The sequence below is a fragment of the Apteryx rowi genome, unplaced genomic scaffold (genome assembly GCF_003343035.1).
Source record: "Apteryx rowi isolate R43461 unplaced genomic scaffold, aptRow1 scaffold_1021, whole genome shotgun sequence".
NCBI classification, from domain to species: Eukaryota; Metazoa; Chordata; class Aves; order Apterygiformes; family Apterygidae; genus Apteryx; species Apteryx rowi.
Genome location: NW_020447222.1, coordinates 32,945 through 59,436, shown reverse-complemented (window position 1 = coordinate 59,436; position 26,492 = coordinate 32,945). Strand labels below are relative to the sequence as shown.

General features: G+C 34.9%; 1 protein-coding gene across 1 annotated transcript in view; it reads right to left on the bottom strand.

The window, feature by feature from the left end:
• Positions 1–1,275: 1,275 nt before the first annotated feature.
• Positions 1,276–26,492, bottom strand: part of LOC112965847 (zeta-sarcoglycan-like) — a gene marked incomplete at its 5' end in the record, with an annotated part of 52,433 nt that continues 27,216 nt past the window's right edge. The window contains 4 exons of the mRNA XM_026065260.1: positions 1,276–1,939; positions 2,075–2,195; positions 11,719–11,842; positions 25,386–25,458. Of these exons, the coding sequence (XP_025921045.1) occupies positions 1,818–1,939; positions 2,075–2,195; positions 11,719–11,842; positions 25,386–25,458 (440 nt within the window). The remainder of the gene's footprint in view (positions 1,940–2,074; positions 2,196–11,718; positions 11,843–25,385; positions 25,459–26,492) is intronic.

Below are 26,492 nucleotides of genomic sequence, written 5' to 3'. Positions count from 1 at the left end.
CTATCTCTGTTTCTGTCCCTCTTACTAAAACAGAAAAAAAACAGGCTTCCAATATATCTTCTTCTAATATTTTCTTATATATTTCTTTCCAAGTGACAGAATAATATTCTCAAAGAAATAACAAATCAATTGATAATAGCCTTCTTTTGAACAGATGAAATAATCAGTGTAGAATCTCTGCTTAACTGGCAGAAACAGCAAGCACACAATTCTTGCTAGGGGGTGAAATTCACACCTCTGAAGAGGGCCAACGGAAAGGCAAGCACCAGTCAAGCCGTGGCTACGTCTTGTGCTGGTCTTCTGCATAGGAGTGAATTTCACCTGAAGTGAAAACAAAATGAACCTTGTTAGCTGGTAATAAAATAGAAAGATTATCATCATATTAGTTTGCTCATTTTCCCTTTTTTTTTTTTCCTCTAAAGAAAAACATATTGTGTAGAAATACCCACCTTGCACTGGTCACCCTAACTTAAGAGTTATCTTACAAAAGTGATCATTGCATTGGTAATCCTATGTTCAGAAGCCTCTAAAGCTACAGGCTAGGTGATGTGATTTAAAGGATAATATTAAAAAGCTCACTTACCTTAGGTAATCAAGCCATCTTCCACAATAGGAAACATTTTTATACTGTTTTACATTCCTGGGTTCTGCAAGTTTCAAGATATTCTTGTTAATCAATGTTGTAATAAACTGAGCAGCAGCATACCAAAGCATCTCTTACAGGAGTTCAGTTACCAACAAAGCCAAACAAGTAATAAAAATTGATACGAGAAAGAAATCCCACATCAAACTTGTCAAAAAAGAAAGTAAGCAGTGAGATCTGAGTGCAAACGGGGCTGCATAATTTAAACACAGACCTGATAAAGTCAACATAATGTAAATGTACTTTTCAATATTGAATTTCATTTAATATAGGTTTATATTATATATTTATTACTATTACTTTGAAAACCTTAGCAGCAGATGGTAAGGAAAAAAGAATAATAAATGTGTCATTCCAGTTATTAGTGCATTGCTTTGCAGCATCACACATGACATTAGTGCTGATGTTTGTACTGTGTTCAAATGGCAGCAGGTAGACATAGCTAGAAAATGGAAAAGATGTACCGTTGAAGATTTTTTCTTGTTTTTGCTTTTGCCAATTATAAATAACTTGTGAAGAACGACAAACTGATTAACAAACATACCATCAGTATTTCCCTCTTTACCCTGTTCTTCTTTTCCAGAAACTGTATGTTCTATTTAAAGCAATCACTTCACATGCAGTAGCCACGAAATTGCTATATAAGGCCATTCAGATCTGACAGACGAGCAGATGTCTTTTTAGCTCTGAAAGTTAATATTGCTGAGCGCTTCCAAAATTTACCTACTGTACAAAACCCTAGACCTAGTAGACAAAGAGTAACAACACACTTCTTTTAAAGAAACCAAACTGAGTGAGGGATTCTGTCTCTTTTTGTGTTAAAAACCATTTACTGAATTTGTTTAGTAAAGCAAGCATCACACAATGCTTCAAAATTTTAAAATTCAGGGGTAAAAGTTTACATCCAAAAAGATGAATGGAAAATTGTGCTTTCAGACAGTAAAGTTATTTAACATACAGGGGTTACCAATTCATCTCACCATTGGAATCTGGGCAAATTTGTATATGTACTGTATATATATGTGCAGTTCATATCCAGGTCCTGCAAAAATCTAAAACTATGTGCTTCACTTCATGTAGCAAAGGCACCTGTGTTATTCTCCCTTTCCAAAAGGTGATATTATGATCCAGGTTTCCTGATGAAGAATACATGCTGAATATCTCACTCCCATCTCTATGCTGAGTGGTACCATAAACCATGAGAGAAGGCAGCGCTGTATTCCTGCTTACACTGGAAGAAGTTGCTCTGCAGGCCGTTTGAAGCGTCGAACTTGTCACAAGGGAAACCGAGCAGAACTGTGAAGCAGAGGGATAGTAACAAAAGGCTATTCTGGTGTGAGGATAAATTGGAGTCATTTTAGCTCCACAAACAGATGTTGCTACTGGATTGACATGTGGAGCCTGCTCCTGCTGGAGACAGGTAAAGTTTACCATTAGGACAGACGCAGAGCTCATAGATAGTCTGGCGAGGAGCTGAAGAGCTAGGTGGAGAGGACGAAAAGGAACCCGTCGGTAGATTTCCCAGGCGGATTGTATCTGCATTTAAAAATATCTACAAGGGGAAAATAGAAGGAATAAGTACGTGTCTTTCAGCATCGTAACATAATTTAAAGACGTATTTGGTGGCATAGTCATGAGGTTTAATTTAATGCATTCGCTGTCAAAATTTCTTGTTTTTCAGCTTTGTATAGTTGTAAATCCATTAATATTTATTAATGTAGTATATACAAATACTTCTTAAGCCTTCACTCAACAAGTTTATCCAGATATAGGTAGTGTTATACAAAACATTTTGACAATATTCTTGAACAGGTTGAATTTTCACTTGTACGCTTTACGATTAAAATGTATTCGTTCATGGCAGTTGCATATCTTAACTCTGGAGGAATCTGTATTTTGATAAGTGTGAAGTGATATTAAAGCACATTCCCCAGTGTGTTCCTGTAAGCAGCAGGAAATATATGCTGGAGTGTGCTAAATTGTAAGGGCTTAACAATAACTACAGTCAGAGAATAATTAAATAAGGCTACAGAGTCATACACACAAAATAAAGAGCTTATCTGACCTAAATTAAGGGAAAAAATATTTCAAGTTAAAGTCTTATTAAGAAGGTCATCAAGCTATTCCCATTTGTTTCTGAACATTGCATATGATTAAAAAAAAATTTTTTTTAATCTCCTTCCACTGAAAATAACAAGAGAGAGTATGAAACTGTAAACACTGGAAAGGCTAATGCCCATGAATCTGTATGGAGCTCTGTAATATTTTACCTACTTTATATTTTCAGGGTGCTGAATAAACCACATCATGATATCAAATAAATAAAGGACAAAAAAACCCCAAGTCTTCCACTGCAACAAATAGAGGAGTTTCCAACTACTTAGAGTTTATTTTTTATTTAGGGAAGGAGTAAATGAAAGCTAAAGTATGATCAGTCATTTCCTCAGATGCACACTAGGAATTTCTGGAAGACAGGTAACAAATCAAAATGTCTTTAAGCCTTGCAGAAACAGTATGAAGCTTAGGAGAAGGTGAGTTCCTGAAATACTACCTAGTGAGTTTATAAGGCATTGAAAACCAACAAAGCCAACATAACACTGTTATATCACAATGTTGGCAGTACGTGTGAAGAACCTGGGAAGACAGGACATGTATTCTGCTGTCTTGTACAGGAGACAAATATTATTTTATGATAAAACCAGCTGTAGATGGCAGAAAAGCAGTGCAGAAGCTGTACCAAGCCCCAGTGGAGAGAAGTGGAGGAGGGCAGGCTGGCAAAAATTTGAGGAGAGAAGGCTGGATATAATCCCATACAATGACTGAGGCACAGTCATGTTACCATCCACAGTGGCAACAATTTAAACACTGGGGTGGCTGAATGAAACACAGACTGAACTAGCCCAAAACAATACAAACCTTCATTGAGGGCTTTCCAGCTGCTAGAGGAAGATAAATTGTTATTGTTGGGAATTTACACAAAAAGGACTGGAAGCAATCCCAGAGGCAGAGTGGATATCTGTGTGGCACGATGTCTTCTGGGTGGTGGGACATGGACGTGGGCAGGGGGCAAACACGCATCCCGGCACTAAGCACACTTCTTATGAGATAAWTCTCACACTATAGCTGACTGCAGGAAGCACAGAAGGAAGACAGAAGTATGTCCCAGAGATATTCTGGTTGACTCTTCTGTCCCAAGATCAAAGCAATATGGACATCCAAAGTGGGTAATGGCTCAAGAAGCTAGGTAGTAAGAAAGAGTTTTTTGTTTTTTTTGTTTTTTTTTTCCAGGAACAGTGGTCTACTAAGTACACAAAGAGATGGATACACAATATGTAACTCAGGGGGGGGGAAGCTGTAAAAGGCAGGTCAAGAAGATACTAAATTAGCAAGGCAAGAATAAAAAGGGAAAAAAAGAAGCATTCATTTTATTTCAAAATTGCATAAGTGCATAGTGAGAAACATAAAAAATGGGAGAATTTGTTAAACTCATGTCCTGACTGATAGAGGAATTGATTACAAAACTAAAAAGCAGCAAATGATTATCCTTGTTCTGTAATTCATGTGACAAAGGAATGATGTATTTAAACACAAATACACTCATGGCTGCTTTAAAAGTCCTACTTCGTAAACCTGAAATAATTAGGAATCAGAAGCCCAGAAGAAATAATTTAGATAGAATAAATGTGGATGGTGTTGGGAACAATTTAATAATGTTCTATGACAATTACAGCTGTAAAAGAATATTACATATGTAAAAAAATTCAGCTCAGCTAGGAGCAAAAGTAAAAGCAACTATAGCAAGTATAATAAAAAAACAAAATAACAGATGGAGGAAAAAAAGGAATTTGATACCAAACTAGAAGTTAGGAATTGGTGCAAGAAAGAAAGGACACAGCTGTCAGTCAGTGGGGTTACAAGTAATAAAAAGTAATTTATCACTTCTCATATTAGGAATAAAAGAAATTCTAACAAGTTCACTATTAAGGTAGCAATGATGGAGTTATCAAGAGTATAGCATACAAATCCAGTAGCATTCAATAGTGTAAGCTGTGTCTAAGTATAGGTGCATCTTTTATATATAATAGTGCTCAACATAGTTGAGCACTATCTATACTTGCAGAAAGATCAAGTACTGGCATCAGAACATGATAGTGATAAAATACTTTCAATTTCAACAGTAACTCCACAGGGTATTAAACAGCAGCTACTAATGTTATATGCTCTTAGTGAGCAGCTCCAAATAATTTGGAACAAATAGTTCTAAAAACCACATCTGAGTAGCATTTTGGACTTTTAATACTGATTTTCAGTAAGCATTAAAACCTACTCTGTCCATATGCTTTCAAAGTTATAATTAAAAACCTAAACTTTAGAGATGCAATATTGCTATCCATTAGTTAAACAGGGGGTCCAAATATTTCAGCATAGGAGCCAAATATGTAACTTAAGGAATGTCAGAGGACCACAGTCCATGTTTGGGGGCATATCCTCTTCCCTCCCTTCTTCTGCTGAAAACTGAAATTCATGGCTGAAAAATCCTCCAATATCAGCAAAACTTAAACTGTACTTACCTCTTTATGCCTGCTGCTATGAGGTATATAAAGAGAAGGGAAGACGTAGCAAGATGAAAAACTGGAGAGTATTATGTTCCCGAGGAACACTATTGCTAGATGATAGTAGTTAATGGAAGTCACTTGTATACATGGCCTTTCTCTAATCTTTTGTGCTGTGAAAGGTATGAGATAAGCCATCTGATACTTCATATGCATCAAGGCCATGTGAGCCGGTCATGCTCTTCCTGAGACTCTCGCAGCTCAGCAGATAAATGGGCAAGGATAAAACTGAAACTTTTATCCACCCTTTTTGAAACATAGTAGGAGACTGACTGAGAGACTACAACATTTTAAGGGCAGCAGCCACACAGAGAAATGCTGTTTCACCTCAGAGAGCAGAGCATTTAGGATCATTTGCCTTCTATTTAAATACTTACATTTTAGAAATCCTAGATCACTGCTTTCTGTCTTGTGCATCTTAGTGCTGAGAAAATTATATTAATACTATACTACTTTTAAGTAGACCAGATTTCTGATTAATTAAAATAGCAGACTGAATCAGCCTGCAGGTCATGGGGTAGGAGTGGAAAAATTGTACTCTTTTTACATCATTTTAACGTGTTACCTATTTAATATGAATGTTCAGTAATTTCTGCTTGCACATTTTACACACACAGGCTTTGATTTTCAGCAGGGGTGTTTGAGTACTGTATGAGAGACACAGAAACAGCAAGAAGGAAGAAATCGAACAGCCTGAATTATTTCTATTTCTAAGGAAATTAGAATGCAATATTCAGTAGATTATTTCTGATGAAGTATTAATAAGTTAATGCAACTTTCTTCTACACAGTATACAGTTGTTATGTGTAATTCAGTTAGGGTAACATGACTAGTTACTCATTTCCCCATTTTGCAAAAAACAAGTTGACAGTTGTCATGAGGTATCCAGATGTATTAAATGAAATGTCGAAGGATGTATAACTGAGTGTTTGGCCTCTCTGTTTAGACTGTTTGCAATCAATTATTTCTATGAATTTTCATAAATCTCCTAAGATAGTTAAGTCATTTGTCACTTTATGGTGATGGTGATATTTACTGGGAGACATGAACACGTAGAAGAGCACAGGCATATGCATCTGCAAAGAAATGTCAAAGATCAACCAACCTGGCAAATCTAGGTAGCCCGATATTATGCCTTGTAAAATCATCCTGTGAAAGCGTACAGAAAATCAATGTTGTCAGTAATATTTGTTAACTGAGATCTGCAAACCATCTGCTTATCAGACTGTGGCATTAACCTATCTAAGTGGGGAAAGGATCAAAAGACAAGCTAGAATATATAAATTATCTACAAAATATAGAACTAAATTTAAGGAGAGAACTTTCAGCGGGCAAGATTAAAGCAAAAGGTAAAAAATCAAATATCCATATAGCCATCTGCAACAGAGATATGAGTGTGCCATGTATATAAGTTCTACACTGGGTTCTTTACTAAGTCTGCTCAATACAGGACATAGACTAAGTAGAAAAAGTCAAACAACAGACTTTTTAGTGTTCTGTTTAGGATTTATAAAGACTGAAGAATTCTTCTGTATTCATTGTAGGACTTGATTAGACAGATGGTTCCAGTGAGGCTGCTAAGGCAGGTTCAGGTTTAGGGTGGGTAAGAAATGGCAGGAACTTGGGGGAAGTGTGGAAGAAAAGAAGGAAAGCTGAAAAGTGGTGTTCATCAGTCAGTCATATAACATTGTACATTACTGAACTGTACAGTGCCTGCTAAGTTTATAATATTCATTTATCCATACTTAGGATGGAAAAATTTATGTTACATTTTTGACTTTTTAGTACTCTAGTGGTGTTTATATGAATTGCTTGGAGATATTAAGTATACAGTTTTGTAAATTCAAGTTAGACAAACTCAAGTATATTACAATTTCTGATTTATAACACCAGTGCAACATAAGTATATTGGGAGCTACTGATTTTGTAGCCCCAGTACCGGTGCTATAAAAACTTTCTAGTGTATTTATTCTTGTTACCATGGAAATCATTTCAGGACTGATCAATGGGGTTACTGTGAATGTTGATCAGTGTTTAAAAGTTCTAATGTTTATGAAACATCAATAATAATCTTATACACAAGAATTTTCAGAATGAAATTTTAAATTCCATTTCTTAGTTGCTTGTACTGGAAGTATTTGCAAACTCATTCAGAGGACAGATGTGACTTTTCTGTGATTTATGTGCCCAACACAGAAAGGAAAAAACATGCATTGGGAATATTTGTGCTCAGTCTACTGAGTACAAAACCATATTAATTAATTACCATTCAAATCAGATCTAGATTAAAATGTGATATTCATGGAAAAATCATTCACTTATGAAATAAATTATTCATTGTCACTTCTTTTTCTCTTTCTAATAAAATGGCTTATGGCCTTCAAAATTTGCCTGTGAAAAAAGGGTCTTCTCAGTTAAAACATTTTGCCTTTGTAGTTTTGGAACATCTTATTTTGATTAGGGACTTCAACATAAAAGTGCTTTCTACTATAAATTAACGTAAAAATGAAAAATTGTTTTAAACTGAAAAGTTTTCTTTAAAAATGACATGGTGTTTTAGTAATATTAAATTTCCATCAGTATTTCTTAATAGAAATTTTGAAATCTGCACTTTCATAAGAATTAATTATTTTAAATTTGTAGAAAAATATTCCTTCACTTCTACAAATCACACAGGTCACTTCTCCGTGACAGGAGTGACAATTTAACTGGTTAATATCCAAAAAATGGTTTTGAAAGCAAAATACAGCATACAATTATTAGACATTTTTTGGTGAATAAACAGTGTATCCTTGAGCTCTACAGTCTGTCATTGCTTATTTTTTTATTGAACTCAGTTCATTCATGTCATGAATTTAAATCTGTTTTTACAAACATTTAATCTCAGACAAGCATAATTTGGCTGAGCTGAACTAATCTGGGAAATGCTGTTGCCTTTGGCCAGCTATTCCTTCATAGTTGTGGCAAATGGCGTGCAGAACATGCTAGTTCTATTCCAGTGTATTTAGATAATTTAAAATTCCTTTCTTCTGTTTCAGAACAGAACAACAGCTACACAAAGCACCAAAACCAGAGCTTCAAAATGGTGCTTTTGGACTTACTAGTGAAGACTACTCCAATTTTATTAATCATTAAGCTCAATGTTAAATACAACTTTTGGACTTAGTGGGAGACCTGGATAGGACTATATATCAAATGTTAGCACTAGTGCATTTGTCGGTCAGTCTCTACAAAATCGTCATGGCATGTACTTCATCAGAATAAACCGAGTTGCATGAAAATGGTAAGGTCACAATATAAGCTTGACCTCTTGTCTTCTACACTGATTGTGAGTAAACCTTTTCTTTCAAAGAGTATTGCTGATTTTTAATGCAACAGCTGTAAGTTGCACCAAGGGATCAGCCTCATTATGCTAGAAACAACCAAATCCAGTCCACAAACTGTGCAATTCAGGAGTGCAATATGACAAGGAACAACAAGGAAATAAGCAAATGAATAGGAAAAAGGTCACAGGCAAGATGACTAATATGAGTATGTTTGTAACAACCAGATGCCTCAGTGTGTCTTTCTCCTTTTCTTTACTTGGCCTTTGCTAGTCAATGGGATGCAACTCAAGTGCAGAGCCTGGCTTGCATAGCAGTTGATTGCAGAAATACATGGCAGCTGGATGAGAAGGAACTTTCATAAGGGCTGAGGCTCAGCGAGCACCCTTCTGCTTCAAAGGGTGATGTATTGTCAAAACCATTAAAATTATATTTTGGACCAGTGAGTTGACATCATCAAATAATCCTTTAAGCTTGTTATCATTATACGATGATATATTTTACGTTCAATTCTACATATTATTGTGCATTTGTGGACATAGCAAAATCTAGTATCTACAAAATTCAAACATGAGCTGTACTTTTGCATTGTGTTTATACGAGGAAGAAGCAGTAGTCGGCTAGCAGCCATTGTGCTGAATTTCCAGACAAGGAAGGTTCTTTTTCTTCTTATGTAAACCAGCAGAATCTGCTAGACCCTGGAGCTTCACATTTCATTTTGCTTGTAAATGATTGCAGCTTTAAACCATTGGTTATGGTTTATTTATAGAATAATACATAGTTCACAATTAAATGCCAAACTATAATTGAATCAAAGGATTCTGCTGATGCCTCAACTCACAAGGGTGCAGCTCAAGTGCTTCATAAAAGGGCAGCAGACCTGAGTCTAAATTACAGCCGCCATTATTCAGTCTGGGATCATGCATTATAATGTGTACTATGGCTAAAAGGATTATTATAATACTGCAATAAATAAAAAAAGTATTAAACAGCAGAATTCAGAATGCTTACAGATGCTTTCAGTTTATGATGTGGGAGGCTAAAGATTATACTGTATGAGAAATAAAGCTAGAGGAAAAGTATTTCGTAAACACATTTGTTCTTCAAAAAAATATATTCTGAAGTTGTTATTTCCTAAAAGGGAAATATATCTTTCATAGATTAATCCACAGTAAATTCATAATGTTCTGCTACATGGTTATAACTGATTGATTCCAGATGTCACATAACTATTTCCTGGCATAATAGCACAATAAATATGCTATAGATGGAAAATATTAATTCATCTATCTTTGATGATTTATTGAATAAGCTTACAAACATTAAAATGTTAAATTTAGTTAATCAATATAAGAATAATACAAAAATGTATTTTTTTAGTATAAAATATCTTATCACAAAAATGGTTCATTCCCAGATCCAATTCACTGAGCCAATATTCTTTTATTCACATAAAAAGCCTGACCGATAAAGCATATATCTTCAGGCTAAAATGAAGATTACTTTTGACATACATACTTTGTTTTGTTTTAGAATGTGTTTTCCTAATAACACGTTACGATAAACCCTTTACACTTTTTCTCCATACTGTCTATCAACATTTGGTGTATCCATTGGGCCGTGAACAAGGGCAGCAACTAATAATTTTTTTTATATAGACATTTTTCTTTCAGAAATCAGTTTCAGTCCCTCAGATGTTTACCCTGGGTCCTTACACCTGGCTCGAATTAGTCCATTGATTCTCTAAAGTGGCCATGGTGACTCTGCACTATCAGTAACATTGTGGATGTCCAGCTGGAGTAAATACTTAAGAAAAACCAGAATTCATGCAATAAACCCACAGTGTTTATACATGCAAAAATGTCTGCTGAACCCTTGGATGAAATATGTACAAAACACCACAAAGATGCATGGTACTAAAACAAGACATTATAGGTACAACCATTGCTCCAGAGATCACGGGGAATTGAAGAAGGGTAACAGTCTTTCTGCTTTGCTTCTTTTTTTTTTCGCTTGAATATTATTTTTTCCATGGACAATATCATTAATGGAAATAACAAAGAAGTATATTCCAAGTGAAAAATTAATGTTAATAAATATGGGAAACGTATTAGACTGGGCCAAGGGAAGCAGGAAGTGTTACAGGAAGCTGTAGCCCTGCAATAAAACTGCCCATAGAGAGCACAAGGGGTAAGGGAGAATGATATTTACTATTAAAAGAGGGATAGATTGTCTTTACTGCTATCTTGGCCACGTTAGGAACCAGTAACAAAGGCTTCATCTTTAGAGAGGTGCTAAGTAAAGATGAGGGATTATGATAAGAGCTGTTACTTGGAGAAACTCAGAAATAAGCTGGGACGTGTGGTGAAAATAAGTATTTGAGGCTGTGAATTAGGAAAATATTGTGCTTTAAATATGCAGGACAGACACTTGGAGTTATGGAAAACTTTTATTGAAGTAGGCCTTTGATTCAGCATAATGGCCAAAAATGTTCCTGTCTACATTGTGATGCAAAGCGTGTGCCTTGGAGGACATTACCATCACAGATGCAAATGCTGGTTTTGTTTGTTGGAGTAGTTTGTAAAACATTTGGGAATGCTTGGTAGAAAATGCAAACACAAAGGTCAAAAAATTTCCAAAGATTTCTATTCCCAGTTAGACATTTACATTAAATAAGTAGTTTTTCAGAAGTGCTTGTAACCTAGGAAGTGCAAGTAAACTAGCAAGTTCTCTTTTAGTTTGTCAGATTCATCCAAAGTAACTGTATTGTACGCAAAATCCTAATTATTATTAAACACGATTAACTTTGTACCAGTATCACTTAGTTGTCTCTGTCCCATAGATATGCTGAAGGATGGGGTAACATTTTCTTTGACTGTTATATTAAAAATCATCCTCATCTTTATCTATTTAAATATAACAGACACTTTTTTCAGTGTGAATAAAATTGAGTGACTCAAATATTTGCTGAAAGCAAATAAATAATCATGACTGAGCAAGTTAAACAAGAATCATTTTAATGTAGGCAAATGCAGAACACTTCTCATGATGTTTACCTCTCTCTTTAGTAAAATATCCTTATGTTGTTTGCATTTTGCTGGGCAGAGCCGTAGAACATTTCTCTACCATCTGAACTTACCTCCCCTTCTGTGGATTGTAAGTGCAGTTCTTTCCTACAGGTAGCCTTTAAGTCTCCTGCAGCTGCATTGACTTGCACTCCCCTGGGTGCTTCCATCATCAAAGATCTAGTAGGAGATTCAAGTCTGAAAGACAAAAACAGCCACTGAGAAAAAAATGTACTGATCCATATGACCAAAAACCCACCCCACTCTAAAAAACACAATATATGTAGATACATATTTATTTTGAAAGATAAAGTAAAAATGAATTGCTAAATGTGTGATTCTTTCAGTATTCTCTATGGCCAAGAAAAGAAAAAGAACTTCAGTATATGTTTAAATCCATTCCTATTGGATTGTCCTATCCTAGACAGCATTTAAGCATGTACTGATATAAGTTTGTTTGCTTAGTGGTGCTTTCCTGAATATGGTACCTGATTTGCTTGACTTTACTAATACTAAAATATTGATACTTAAGATTCCACATGTCTCTGTGAGTGCTACTGTACTGACAGGTTAATAACTAAAATTTGTTTAGTGACGAATGACAAATATTCATTTAAATAAAAACAAAACAAAACACTTTTTAAAAGTTTTAAATAGTGAATGAGTTTTAAAACTGAATGACTTAGAATGACTTTGCCTTTGTAGGATTATTTGTGCTTTGGGGAGATGTAGCAGTGTCATGTGGGAAGAAGAGGGAAAAAGAAAGATGATTATGTCTCTATTATTTTGTTTTTTTCATGTCATTTTTTCTTCTGCAAAATACACATTATCTTCTTTAACCCTGTTATAATAGTAACATTCTCGCTATCTCTCCTCAGTGCAACTATTGTTATTCTTTCCCTTTTTCTCTGTACTCTGTGGTCATGATTCTTGATCAACTGTAATGCAGAACTGTGATACTTTCTACTATCTATCAGTGTGCTACAGATTTCTCTTGAAATGGAAGTACCAGTGCAAGGATTTTGTAGAAGTGGTGTTGACACACTGAATAATAAAGATGATCAGATGAAGACTACTGAACTGGAAGCCAAAAATTTGGATTCTAGTTGGGTTCAGCCATAGACTTATTGCACAGTCCTGTTAAGAGTGAGACAAATCTCTTAATCTATTTATATCTCATTTCCTCAGTAATACAAAGATAGAACAGTTCCACTTTACTTGAACAAAGGCTGTTTGTAAGATGAAATATATTAATGATGGCTAGATGGCTAGAATGAATTGCTGGGAGAAAACAGTGTATTTCCCTCTTTAACAAATTACATTTTGATTATTAGAGTTACATCCATCCAAAACTATAATGAACTATTAGACGTATAAAGGAATGAATAGTTTGACAAAGTATTTGCTATAGAAGAGCCAAATGAAAGATCAATAAATCAATGGAACAACAGAATTTCAGTGTATTTCAACTATTGAATTTTTTTCAGAAGAGGTGTACAGAATAGTAATATATTATCAATTTGAAACCAAAATGCCACATTTGCATGCAAAGCAAGTCACTGAGATAGTGTCCATGAAATATTTCTGATTGTTACATGGTCACTGACACTCAATGGGGGGAAAAAAAGAAAAGCAATTATTTCGCAGCACAAAACCAGACCGTTAAAAAAACATGTCCAGATAGAGTACATCATTATTTGTAGGTGCCTATAAAAAAGAACAAATGCAAAATGTGCACATACTGATTATTAAAGAAAGCAAAAACACTTTATTGAAGACACGTTTAACTTTCTGTATGTTGATTAGTTCTGTTTTATGAAAAAATAAAACAGCAGAACTGGTTGAATACTAATTAAGATTATCACAAGCATAATGGCCAAAAAGGGACAAGGTACAAATAAATGGAAGTAAAAATCAAAAGTTCTTATTTGATTTTTTTTAAAAGATATTACTAGAGATTTCTTTACCAGCTGCTTTCATTCATGATTTTTGATAATTATATTACTATACATAGAAGCAGTAGAAAAATTTTTGCTTTTGTATATACTAAGCCATTTTCTTTCATTTTTTCACACTCTGCATATGGAGAAGTTAATAGAAGATTTTGTGGTTATTTGCACCAGTGAAGAATCTAGGTATCATGAATTATTCAATCATCAGTCATCATCAGTGTTTTCAAGGAGGTGGTCTGTGAACTACCAATTTCTATAAAGCAGCAGAAAAAGACTTTCCAAAACCTTTTAGAGAACATGTATCTACACTGGAAAAGTCAAAAAACAAAAAACAAAAAAACCCAAAATTAAAAGAGAAACCTAATTTTTATTTGCAATGAAAAGCACTACAGAGTGCTGCATAAGATTAGATTAGATTAAAATTAGATTAAATAATACCGAGTAACTGTGATATAGATAAGAAGCACTATATATCTGATTTGTGTATCAGTCTCAATTTGCCATAAATCATGAAACATTCCATTATATACAAATTATATATCAGGTAACAAACATCTGTATTGTGGCATGTCACTTTTTTAAGCATGAGTTTGAACTTTCTTAACGGGGTGTATGTAGGGGGGAAGGCTAGCAAGTAATTGCCATAGGAATTTAGGTCAGACTCCTGCAATCTTATCAACAAACACAAGTTAGACCTGCAAAAATCCTATTTCAGTAACACTAGAGTAGTTTAGCACTCTGATGAAAAAAAGGAAGTCATATAAAAATACCAGACATTTAGCTACTGTTCTTTCAGTTGTTATATAAAGTTTAGACATTAGGTTTTCAAAAGCACTGTATTGCCTTAATTAGGTTTTACCATGAATTTCAAAGGAAACTGAATTGTATGATTGTTAAATTATTGGGATACTTCTATTCCATATTTTTCTGCTACGTAATTTTGTGATTTTTAAATTAATTTCCCAGAATATTTACTTTTCCCACTGGTTTCAGCTGCAAGTTCTTAACTATGAAGACAAAAGTGCCCGCAGTTACATTCATTACATTGAATTGATGACATTAGAAAAGATGCAAAATTTCTGGTTTTGTAATATCAGAATCATTCTCAGACCTGACTGAAATTTTCCAGCAGGACAAAACCCATTCATCTGGAGGACATCTTTCAAGAAACGATAATTTTGTTATACAATAATAAAATGATTTTCCCCAACATATGCCAGTGTGTAGCTCAGAGTTGTTTTCTCCAGTTCCATCATTGTTTTTCATGAACTTTATTAACTTAAATGACTGCCAGTTTATTTAAAATGGAGATGCTTGATCAAATCATTTCTGAATTTGAAACGGAGTTGTTAATATCAGATATCTCTACACTTTGGAGAAGAATTTCAGCATTTTCAGACAGCAAATAGATATTTTTAGCAGTTTCAGAAATCATACAAATAATGTGTTAGAAATGTCAATGAATGGTTGATGATCTGAAAAGCAGTTTTTAAAACACTAGCCATCTATTAGTAAAGGTGCATGCCTATATCTGTTTCACAATTACTAATATACTTTTTTTCTTATACTTCTGATGAACTACATCTGAAAAGTGACTTTGCAGCTGTGCAATCTGCAGCAGACTACTGGAAATGCAAAAGCCTATATACACAGGGAGAGTATTTCCTCACTGTTTTGAGATAAATTATTTCTGATACACAGCTTGCTTTATAATTTTTTCCTTAGTCATATTTTGAAAGCTTTAATCTCTACTATAAACTTATTGTAACCCTCCATATTGTAATACTCATTGCTCCAAAGAAAAGTGCGTTATTAGAATAGCATACCAAGAATTTGCTTTCCTTTCAGATTTACTGATGGCCTGTAGTATTTACTTCTATGAGTGAATCCTACTCACATAATATAATTCTTCCCCAAACAACAAAGAGCCATGATGGAGATGGCAACTAGTGCTATTATTAGTCTGAAATAACCACACTGTAGGAAAGATAAAGAAGCTTTTAAAACAAGTTTTTTTAAGCAATATAATTCATCTATTTTCCATACATGATGCAGACAGAAGATCTCTCCAGAGCAGAGAAGGGCTTTTTTTCTTTTTAATTATCAACGGTTGATTTGTCAAAAAACATGAATTTCAGAGAATCAATGTTATATGAATTTGAGTTGAATTTATTTTGAGTTATAGAAAGGAAACCTTTCAAAATGATTTGAATATTTTGCTTTGAAGTTATTAAGATATTTCTCATCAGAAATGCAGAAACATTTATTTTTCATTTCAAAATAGCATTTTCTATTTAAAAGCTGACCTAGATTGAATGAGAGAAAAATAATTTAAAAAATGAAACAAAAGCTTTCATTTTGGGTTTTAAGAAATATTTTAGATTTATTTCTTATATATCCCTCATACTCACATGGGATATAATTTATCTATGTTAGTTTTGCTCTGTTGGCTAGCAGAAGATATTTCCTAAAATAGAAGGAAATAAATTTTTCACATTTGCACAGGAGAAACTTCTGTTTGCTTCATGTCTTTTTAGGCAGTGGATTCAGCCCACACTGCTTAGTAGAATGACCAATATGACATCTGGATTACTTGATCTTTCCAGGCTTTTACAGTCTTTTTACCTCTAACAACATGCAATTTGTATTCAAAAAGGAAATTAAAAAATATGCTGCCAACTAGAGAATGCACAAGCAGGTACCCATTTCACCTGCATCTTGACACCTGAGCATCAAGACATATTTCTAAGTATTTAAATTTTATATATCATGATCTTGCCATCATACCCTGAATGTTTTTTTCAGTTAGCATAGGAATCTATGCTATAAGTGTATTAAATTTTTTTTCAAATATAAAAACAAAGAAAAAAAAACCACACAATTTACCTGATATCCTTTTTGTAGATTTCTACAGATTGAAATAATTGTGAACTCAAGCTTGGTGCCTGTAGGTATAGAGTTGTGGTGGACGGAAGGCAAGGGGACTTTCCAAGCCTCTCTATCCTTCTTCCCACGTGTTTCTTGTAAAAAAGCACCCCTCACCCCCAAACCCCATAGAACTTAGGGCCACCTCCTTCCTCCAGTGAATTTATTTTATGCCCAGTTGGAATGAAGACTTTTCTTACAAAATAATTTTGAAAATATCATGCTCCAGAGAACTGAAACAATTTTACATATAGTATTTCATTCCAATTATTCTATTAGTATCAAAAGAACATCTGGCTGCCTCTACGCTCAAGGAATCTGCAAAGTCCAGGGAGTCCTCCACAGAGCCGAGAGGCACTGAACACTGAGGGGGCTGGATAAAGTTAAGGTTTCCACTCTTTCCAGTTTCCTTCAAGTCAGCCTGCAAAGTCCAAGAGTGCCCAGAAAAAATTACTGATGGCTTTTATGACCACGGTGACAAAGAACCTGGAAGCCCTGTTTTGGACTTCGCACTTGCAGCTCCATTGCATGGAGAATATCTTCATGCCATAGAGCAGAACTGCCATAGAACAACGGATGCTTCGGCGTTCTAGGAGCCTGAAAAACTAGACTACAAAGGATTCCTATTTTCTCAAAAAATTTCAAATAAACTAATATAATGCCATGTGATATTTCCTTTTTTAAGTATTGGATTTTTTTTGAAGAATCACTGTTCAGTCAGAAGATCCTTGTTTAGCTGCATTTGACATTGCAGTGGGAATACTATGAAAATAAAATTATTATTCAATCATTTCAATCTCATTATTCATACTACTTACAGCTTTATATACATGCACTTTTTTATATATATATAAATGACTAAAATTCTGTTCTTGATACATTTACACTCTCTGTAAGATGCATGTGCTTCATTACTAAAAGAGTTATTTTTAAAGAGTTATTTTTCTTGAAACTTGTTGTATTCTAGTGTTTTTAATCAAATGTTTGTAGTACTTTCAGGATGAAATCAATACTTTTATTGGAATGCAAGGGAAAATGTGGCAGCCTCATGGAGCCTTAATTTTGTTCACTGATCATCAGATATGACTTTATCAAGAGGAAAAGTCTCAGATGCTCATGTTCAAGCTCCCTTTGATATCAGCAGGAACCTAAACTTTAAGGGCAGAATTTGGTTGTCTGTATTTTGTGACTCCACCAAAAGAGTCTTAAGTAAGGGAAAGTTAAGTAAATATTTCGTGGCATAGGCAATGGCCTGAAAACAGTAAATACCAATATCACTTTTCTTTTCCAATATCCAATTCACAACTCATGGACAATGCACTTAAATAAAGAGGAAACGTTCTTGACTCAAGCCAGAACAGTAGTAAGGCATTCAGCACAGCATTTGATGTTATGTCCATGCTCTGCATGTCACTGACTATGGCATGTGTCAACATGACCTTATTATAACTCCTGAAATTCTAATTAACCCCCAAATCAGCTCACTGGGCTCAAATCTGAGTTCTAATTGCCCTGTATGTGCCACTGGTTTCAGCTCAGTCGGTCTGCATTATCATAGCAACAACAAAAACCATTGAATATTTTAATGTTATTTGACATAGTTGATAAATGAGGAAAAGCGGAAAATAAAGGATCCCTTCTGAGAATATAAAAATAGTAGTTACTGAAGAGAAAGAAATAAAATGCCTTTTTAATTATGTTATTAAAGGACTAGAAAAAGTGAAGAAGCATCAAGGAAAGGTGAGAAGTGCCAAAGGGAGCAAATGTTTGAAGAAAGAGCTTGACAGAGGAGGCAGGTGGTGTGAGGAAAGTTAAAGAGAACCAGTATATATGCACTCCTGTTTCTCGGAGTGGGCTAGAGCATAGCCAGAATAGTTAAAGAGTAGGAAACTACCAAAATCACAAATAACATTAAAAAAAAAACAAGACCAGAAACAATTAAGCTGTAAGGAAGATTTGAAATAGCCAGAAAAACCTGTAAGTATTTTAAAAACCTTCTGGAATTTAGGTAAGAAACAATCTACTGACCAGAAAAAAAAACAAAAACCCAACAACAACAACCCCCCCCCCCCCAACTAACTGGAATCTCTGGTGGTAAAATTTCATGGATTCCAGAATGTAAAGTTCACCAAAACTCAAACCTTTGAAAATCAAAAAAATAAGTAGAAACGTAAGGTTTAGAATGTGACCATCCAGCTTCCTGTTCTTAGAGAAACACCACAACATGCCTGAAAGTCTAATCTTTCAGGCTATGGGACATAGATCCGTATACGAGACAATCTAAGATAGTCCCTTAAGAAAGGGGAAGGAATTTCTCTCCAGGACATAGCCCTGATATCTTAGAGTTACCTCTACTCCACCCCATCTGTTCCCCTTCCCATAATCTTCCTTCCTTTTGTTCTTACCTGAAACCCCTTCTACACATGCCCTGCCACTCTGCTGCCTCTCCTTCTAATCACTCTTACATGAAGTCTATTTTCTTTCTAGAAATAGTTCCAGTACCTGAGCTGTCTTTCAGAATATATTTTCTTAAAATAGAAATCTATCTTGTCAGAAACAGATTGGAGCAACATGCCCACAGATAATTCTCCAGTGGCTGTCAAGAGTAAGATTTGAACATATAGTGCCTGGGAGAGGCTCAAGAGCCAAACAGAGCTCTTTGAACAACCAGAAACACATGAGAACTGACTGACAGAAAATCTTCTAAATTTTGAACTCTATTAGCTACCTGTGATTAGCAAGTGTTAATCCAGCGCGCCCGTAATTCTCTAATGTTATCTTCAATGTTGTTTTCCCAGAGGGCCTCAAGCTGATATAGATAGGTATTTTAGTTGAGATAAATTGGGACATGGTTTTGTGACACATTCGGATGAAAATGCATCCTCCTATGGAAAATTATTCTGCTGAAATTCTTTAATTGGGTCTGTTTCCACCTCTGCAGATTAAGCGCAGAAGAGAACTCAGAATACACATGCTCAAGTGGGTTTCTTAAACTTTGTTTAAGAAAAAAGATTTCAGAAAATGTTTGTTGAGTTTACTTTCAGTCATTTTTTTAAGGCAAGCACCACTTCAGAAAGAAGCAGAGAGAGATTTTTTACCTTCTGCAATACAGAATATAGTGAGTATTTTACACTATGAAGAAACCACATAGCTTTTTCTTTCTTTTTGGCAGTGAATTCTATCCTCAAATAAAACCAAGGAAAGCATGAAACTTGTGGCATAAGAAATACAAAATCATTCATTGTTCTCTACTGCTTAGGCTACCTTTTGAGTTCTTTGAATAATTGTGGGTACAGGCAATAGAAGTTTGGTGAGCAACAGAACTAATGCTTTTATAAACCAGTGTCCTACACCCACTATAACTATCCACCACAAAAACTCTCATCCTCAGGACCTCCCTCATCTTATACACAGCCTATATGAGCTTCCGATCCTTTCTCTGGTTCCAGCAGGGCTCTGTGACAAGAACCCAAACCGTCCCCTCTGCACCCACAATACTGCCAGAACCTCCATGTCCTCTGCATACTTCTAGCCTGCCCATTACACAAAATGTGTCATAGGTTGAGGGTAGTCTGGAACCACGTGTATCATGGGCAAACCAACAGCTGCAAATAAATGATAATACCTCCCTTTTCTTATTAGAAAATGTGAGCATTTTTTTCCTGTAGTCAGGCACAGGTTTGCAGAAAACATATAGCAACTTAAGGATTTTTGAAACTTTTGCCTTTCTATCAAATATGGATGAAACTGGTCAGCTGATTCATAAAATTGTCAGGGAGATGAGGAGGGGAAAAAGAAAAACAGCAAAATTAAGAAGCCTTGTTTTCTTGGGAAGTGGCTAAGGAGTGGCACAGAAAATGGAGATAACGTCGGGGTGGGGAACAACAGCTAGAATGATAAAGTCTCAGGGGGGAAGTATAGTATAAGGAAAGAGTAAGGAAATTAAATGTGGCTCAAATAAAAAAAGAAACAATCTTTTTGTTATTGCAACAGTAAGCCTATTCGCTTAAAATCATAAGAAAGGAAATGAAAATCTTATGGTTGTCACAGCTGCACTACTTAGCCTTAATGGTGTATACTACAAGTTTTATGGAATAGAAGGAGTATATCAAGCTATATGTTTAATCAGAGAAATTACAGCAAAAAGGAGTTTGCAGGTACAACAGAGCAATGGATAAATGTAATCTAAACCATTTCAGAAATGAGTTCTGGGGTTATGAAGACCAGCCTCTTGGTATTGATGACCATTGTTCAGTTTCCATTTAAAAATCAGGCAAACTCTTTTATCTGGAATATCCCTGAAAATGAAAAACTTTGGTAAAACAAGTACTTTTGCTTCTAGTCCTGAGCTGGAACTACGTGGAACTAGAAGACCAGGTATTGTATCAAAAGACAACTTTGGATTGACACAATCTACCCATGTTCTATTTCAACCCAACTTTTATTTATCTTCAAGCCTTTCATAATTATTTTCTTTAATGAATCTTTCTAAATAATGTCATGCAACTTTGCACTAAAGAGTCGAGACTAAAAGGCCTAACATATTGGATAACTCTTTTAGCCCATTTTTCATCCATTTCTCTATTAGTGCTCCCCTTGCCAACCATCCATCCTATAGTATCTGTTTTCCCATATGAAAGCTTTATTATAAATTTTCGCTATTGGACCTTACTTTCACATTTAGTTCATTAACAGATAGGGATAAAGATTATTCAGCACCCTGACTTAACCACATGAATTTTGCTGTCTATCACAACACCAATACTTTCTTCTTTCATATCCCAATTCCCATAAGATGCCTTTTCTCCTCTCCTATGTCCAATATTATCACCCTTACTGAACATGAAAGCAAATTATTCTTTCAGTTTAAGAGCCATACCTAGTTACCTTTAATTCCTGCTGCATCCTATCTTCATAGTAATTCTAACTTTTTGCTTGCTTTTGCTTTCTAGTCCATTTATTTCAATGTCTTCTGCATGTGCATGTATATATATATATATATATATATGTAAGCTTGACTTCTGGCAATGCTCCAAATTTTCACTACACCCTTGTGCATCTCTATTTTTGCATGAACATGTATGTGAAAGAAAAGAAACAAATATTTTCACAGCTAGGGATAAGACTAAACAAACAGATTTCTGTCAACACATATGCACAAACAGTTAAATTACTATTTAAACAACAAACACAGATTCTGAAAACATAAATAGTCATTATTTCCACTTTATTAAAAACAAATACTGAAAAAGTAACTAGAACTTGAGATCTTTAGAAATACCGTGAGAAGGAAGCTGGGTTGTCCTACTCTACTGAAACTTCACTCTTTTCATAAACTTTATTATTATTTTATTTCTGGGTAAAATCATTGATCAGAGGCCCAGGGCTTTTGTTACCCTCAGCCTGCTCTCATATCTATCAATTCAATTTCTGATGTCTTCTTTGGCTTCAAGCTTTTATATAATAAATGCTTTGCCGTTTTAGTAAACTACCCAGAAATGCCCCAGAAGATGGCTCCCACAAACAACCCATCATGCAGTTCTGAGTGAAACAAACCCTTTGTGCAAGAGCTGTATGTTTTTAATTCTTATCAGAGTTAAAATCCTACTAGCTTGGGTGGTTCCTTGCTGCCTGATCAGTTCTCATCTCATTATGCCCAGCATTAGCCTTCAGGATTAGCTCATAGTCAATAGTATGCTAAGCTTGACGTGGAAGTGGAAAAAAACCTATTAAATTTGATCTTCCAGTACTCCCCAGAGAACAACAACAAAGTAATTCACCCCCCTATTAAGGAGGTTATTCAGGGCAAAGCAATCAACATTTAACTACTGTCTGCCCTCTTGTGCATAGATATTACCTATTAGTACACCAAGTTTTAATGTAGTGTTAGCCTAAAAGCAATATTTGGGGACCTGTCATATTGGCAGTTTAGTTTTCCTAACTGCATTCTTGTCAGAAAAGGCAGTGAGAGAAATATGAAGATTAAATTATTAAGTCATAATTCATTTTCTTGATTCTTAGGCATGATTCTTCTATTCTGCTAATCCCAGCTAATGAAAGTCAGATTCAATTAGTTTTTGTGACTTGACCCAAAAGGGCTTACCAGCTTTCACAAAGGATTGCAGAAAAACATATTCTGAAAGCCAAATCTTGCTAGCTATTTTTTGAAAACATAAGATGGGAAAAACATATCACCAAAATGATTGGGCACATAAGAAGGAAAATTATGCCGTCCTTTCAAATCTTGACTAAATTTGATTTTTGCACAAGATATTTTTAATAGCCAATATTACAGATGGTCATATGTCTGAAGACCTCAAATTCTGGATATAGAACAAGAAGAACTGGGCCTAATAGATTTGAATTGCAGAGTCATCTGTGACCACTGAAAAAAATACACTTCAATGACAGTTGTTTCAGAGTTTCACCCAACTCAGCAAACTCTTCACTCTCCCGTGTCACCATTAATTTCAAATGCCCCATGATCCAAGGACACTGCACTAGTGAGTAAAATTCTACACAATTTTAGGACTGACAGGACTCTCTGGCTAAGTCTAGACTAAAATGTTCTAAGTCTACACTAAAATGTTAAACAGGGCTCGGACCCAGGGCAGAGCACTGGAGCTCAACCGTTGATGCCATTAAATTGTTCCTGGCACACCTGAAAGTCAATCAAGAGTCAGTTTTGACTCCCAAACAATTTGCAGGCAGAATTTGGAGGTTAACATGAGTCAAGGATGATTCCCATCTAGCAGATAAGATGTAACTATCCTGTTTTAGAGGCTAAAAGGACTTTAAAATATAGGCATCATTAGGCTGTATCAGTTGGGCCTGAGTCTAAAAAATGGGCCCTGGTATTCTTTTGTTTCGAGGATAGAGGTTGCCCCTGAGACCACTGGGAAAGGTCACATAAGGGCTTGTGATGGATTTTATTGGGCATATTTTAATGGTAAATCACTACTTTCTAACAACATCCTTAAAACTTAGCAAAATAGACATTTTCTTTTGTGGGAAAATAATGGCTTGAACTTTAAACTTTTACCATTTGAAATAAAATAAAAAAGGCATGTGATAACTGGGATTTTCAAAGTGTCTATCTGAGTGTCTACCTGCATTTTACTGTTAGAAAACACCACACAAAACCACAGTTATTTCTCTAAAGGTAGAAGGTTAAAAAGGGTCTGCAGATAACCTTCTAGAAAGATTCATGCCAAAACACAAGAAATCAAGAAATCTCTGTTCTAGCTGTTATCACTTACAGGGGATTTAAAAGACCTGAAATTTWAAAAAAAAGGGAGTATCTTTGGCTCGTAATTAATACACAGCAGAACATATGTGGAAGAGCTTGCAGGATACAATATAGACTGAATACATTAGAATAAAATAACTTGCACACAAACTAATGCTGCTCGACTAAAATTTAGTGTGTCAGAGATGGTTTCTGTTTCATCTATTCAACAAATCTGGGTTGACTTCATGATTAATGAGAAGACAGAAAGCTGAATGGAAAATTCARTAGAATTCCCATTAATTGAAGTCCACCTTGGAAAAATGAGCTGAAGGAAAATATGCAGCAACAATAAGCGTCATGGGGATGAATAAAGCCAAAAGACATTAGAGCTGAAGCCCATGAAATGCAAGTTGTGCGTCTCAGTATTGTGTTAAATAAAGGACACATTCATTATCACACACAGAAGCATGCAGTGATTTTAACTCTAGTGAAATTAATCCTGAAGACACAGGATTATCTCTATTACCATATGTTCGCATTCTGATATCATTATTTAAATAGTAAAAAGTAGACCAAGCATATCTGCATGTGGCCTCCACATTCTTTTGAGTGGGACAAGTTCCACCTTCTTTCTCAAATTTTGGGCCTTTCAGACAAGAAAAGCTTGCAGTGTTTCCACTCTGATTTCTGTTGCCCTCCTGTGATTAGAAACTGTATCACCTTGGTGGCCATCACTAATAACAGCCTTTACAAGTACCCTCAAAAAACGACTGAGAGGAGTCTTGGCTGGGGATAGAGATGTTAAAATAAAAATCTAACAAGTAGGATCCTCTAGAAGCCCCCAAACCATCATATTACAATAAAATGCTTAGTGCAAATAATCAAACACAATCATTTACTTCTTATACCCCTCATACAATTCTCATGTCTTTCTGCCTGGGCAGCTTCCTGCATGTGACTTCTGTGATCTCCTTATTAGTTAACGATCCTAAATGCCTTTGCAAGTATTAGGAAGGACATTTAACCAAGCCTTTTCTATAGCAATTCATTGTAAATACTGCTAGGCAGATAAAGGGAGAGGTATATAATGTTTAGGAACCATACTAGAATTGCAGCAAAGACTATGGTGTTTCTCACCAGAATTGAGAAGACCCACATTTCATACAGCAACATTTGGATGATTTTATGCTTAGAAATGTAGCCTCACTTGACAATGATTTTTTGAAGGATGTGCATGGAGTATTAAAAAACCCCAACAACCTGGAAATACTGCTTGAAGAAGAAATCTGGGACTGTTTACTTTAGTTGACTTATGTATTCAATAACAGCCCATAAGCAAACAAAATCTGGGACTGATGCTAATAAACAGTACTGTACTTAATTAACCTTAAAGATAAGTCTGAAGATTCCAAACTGTGGGGAAAGCATACCTCAAAGGTTCAGATTATGCTGCTATAGGAGGCAAGTCATTTATAAAAACTAATGTATTTTACATTTTGTGTGATAGAAGCTATTTTTCTGTTCAGTTACAGCAAATTGGAGTCCACCAGTCCACCAGATATTTGCTTTTAATCAAGGCTTAGTTATTTTGGGGAATAATTAATTTTAAAATAACTCTTTGAACAACACCTACTTGAGGTCTTGGGAAGGTTCTGCTCTGATATGGGGTGTCTCCACAGAGTGCCCAAACACTGCCCCTTCTGTGCCTAAAATACATAAATAAAATACAGTACAATTATTTTGAAAATAAAAAACACATTCAAATGTATGACTACAAATTGACATTTTTAGGACAAAATATTTGATTGAATCTTTTATTAATGCTTATGAATGTTTTTTCAGATTTCTTATTTTTGCATTAAAGAAAATAATACTATGTCAAAATCTGGACTGACATCACTTGAAACCATAGAATTTTGCTTATTGGTAGATGAAGTTTCACATACAAATATGAAAACATTTATAGATCCAAACTTTTCAACACTGACTTGCCTCAGTATGCACCTCAACACTTTGGACATGGACCATTTTACAGATAATGAAAAGAACAAAAACAACATATGTTTGGTTGACAAAAACTACAGTCTTATTTTAGAGGCATCTACTATTTTTGCACGATTACCTAAACTGAGATACCAAGCTTTTCAAGGTTTTGAGATATTGGTCTTCTATCTGAAGTTGCTAGCCTGAATCTCTGATGGCTTTAGAGTTTCCTTCCATCAGATCTTTCTTAGGCAAATTCAAGGCAAAGAAAAATGGGTGACTATTTCCTAAAAATGAACTGATTCTCCTTCGAATCTTAATCTCTATAACCGGGTCCAAATTTCATATTAAAATGCTACATTTTGAATTAAATGATCAAGTTTTTTCTTTGAAACGTTTTTTCAGTGAAAAATTTAGGGTTCTGATAAATATTCAGTGCAGATATTTGAACAAAAGACAAATATTTACACAACTAATTTTTAAATGTAAAGATTTCTTAAAGAGACTAAAGAAAAGCAGCAAAAATTAATAAAGATTTGATTAAAGCAAGCATTTCTTTTGCTAAAATAACTGAAAACTCAAGAAACTGACATCCAGAGAACAGCACTATAAAATCAGCATTTTTCAACTCAGACACAAGGACTGAATGCATAACCATTTATATCACCAGTTTTACATTTAATAGATAGCAATAACCTACCTATACTGTTAGTCATTTAAAAGCTTGTGCATTCTTTTTTTTCTGTACCCCTACACT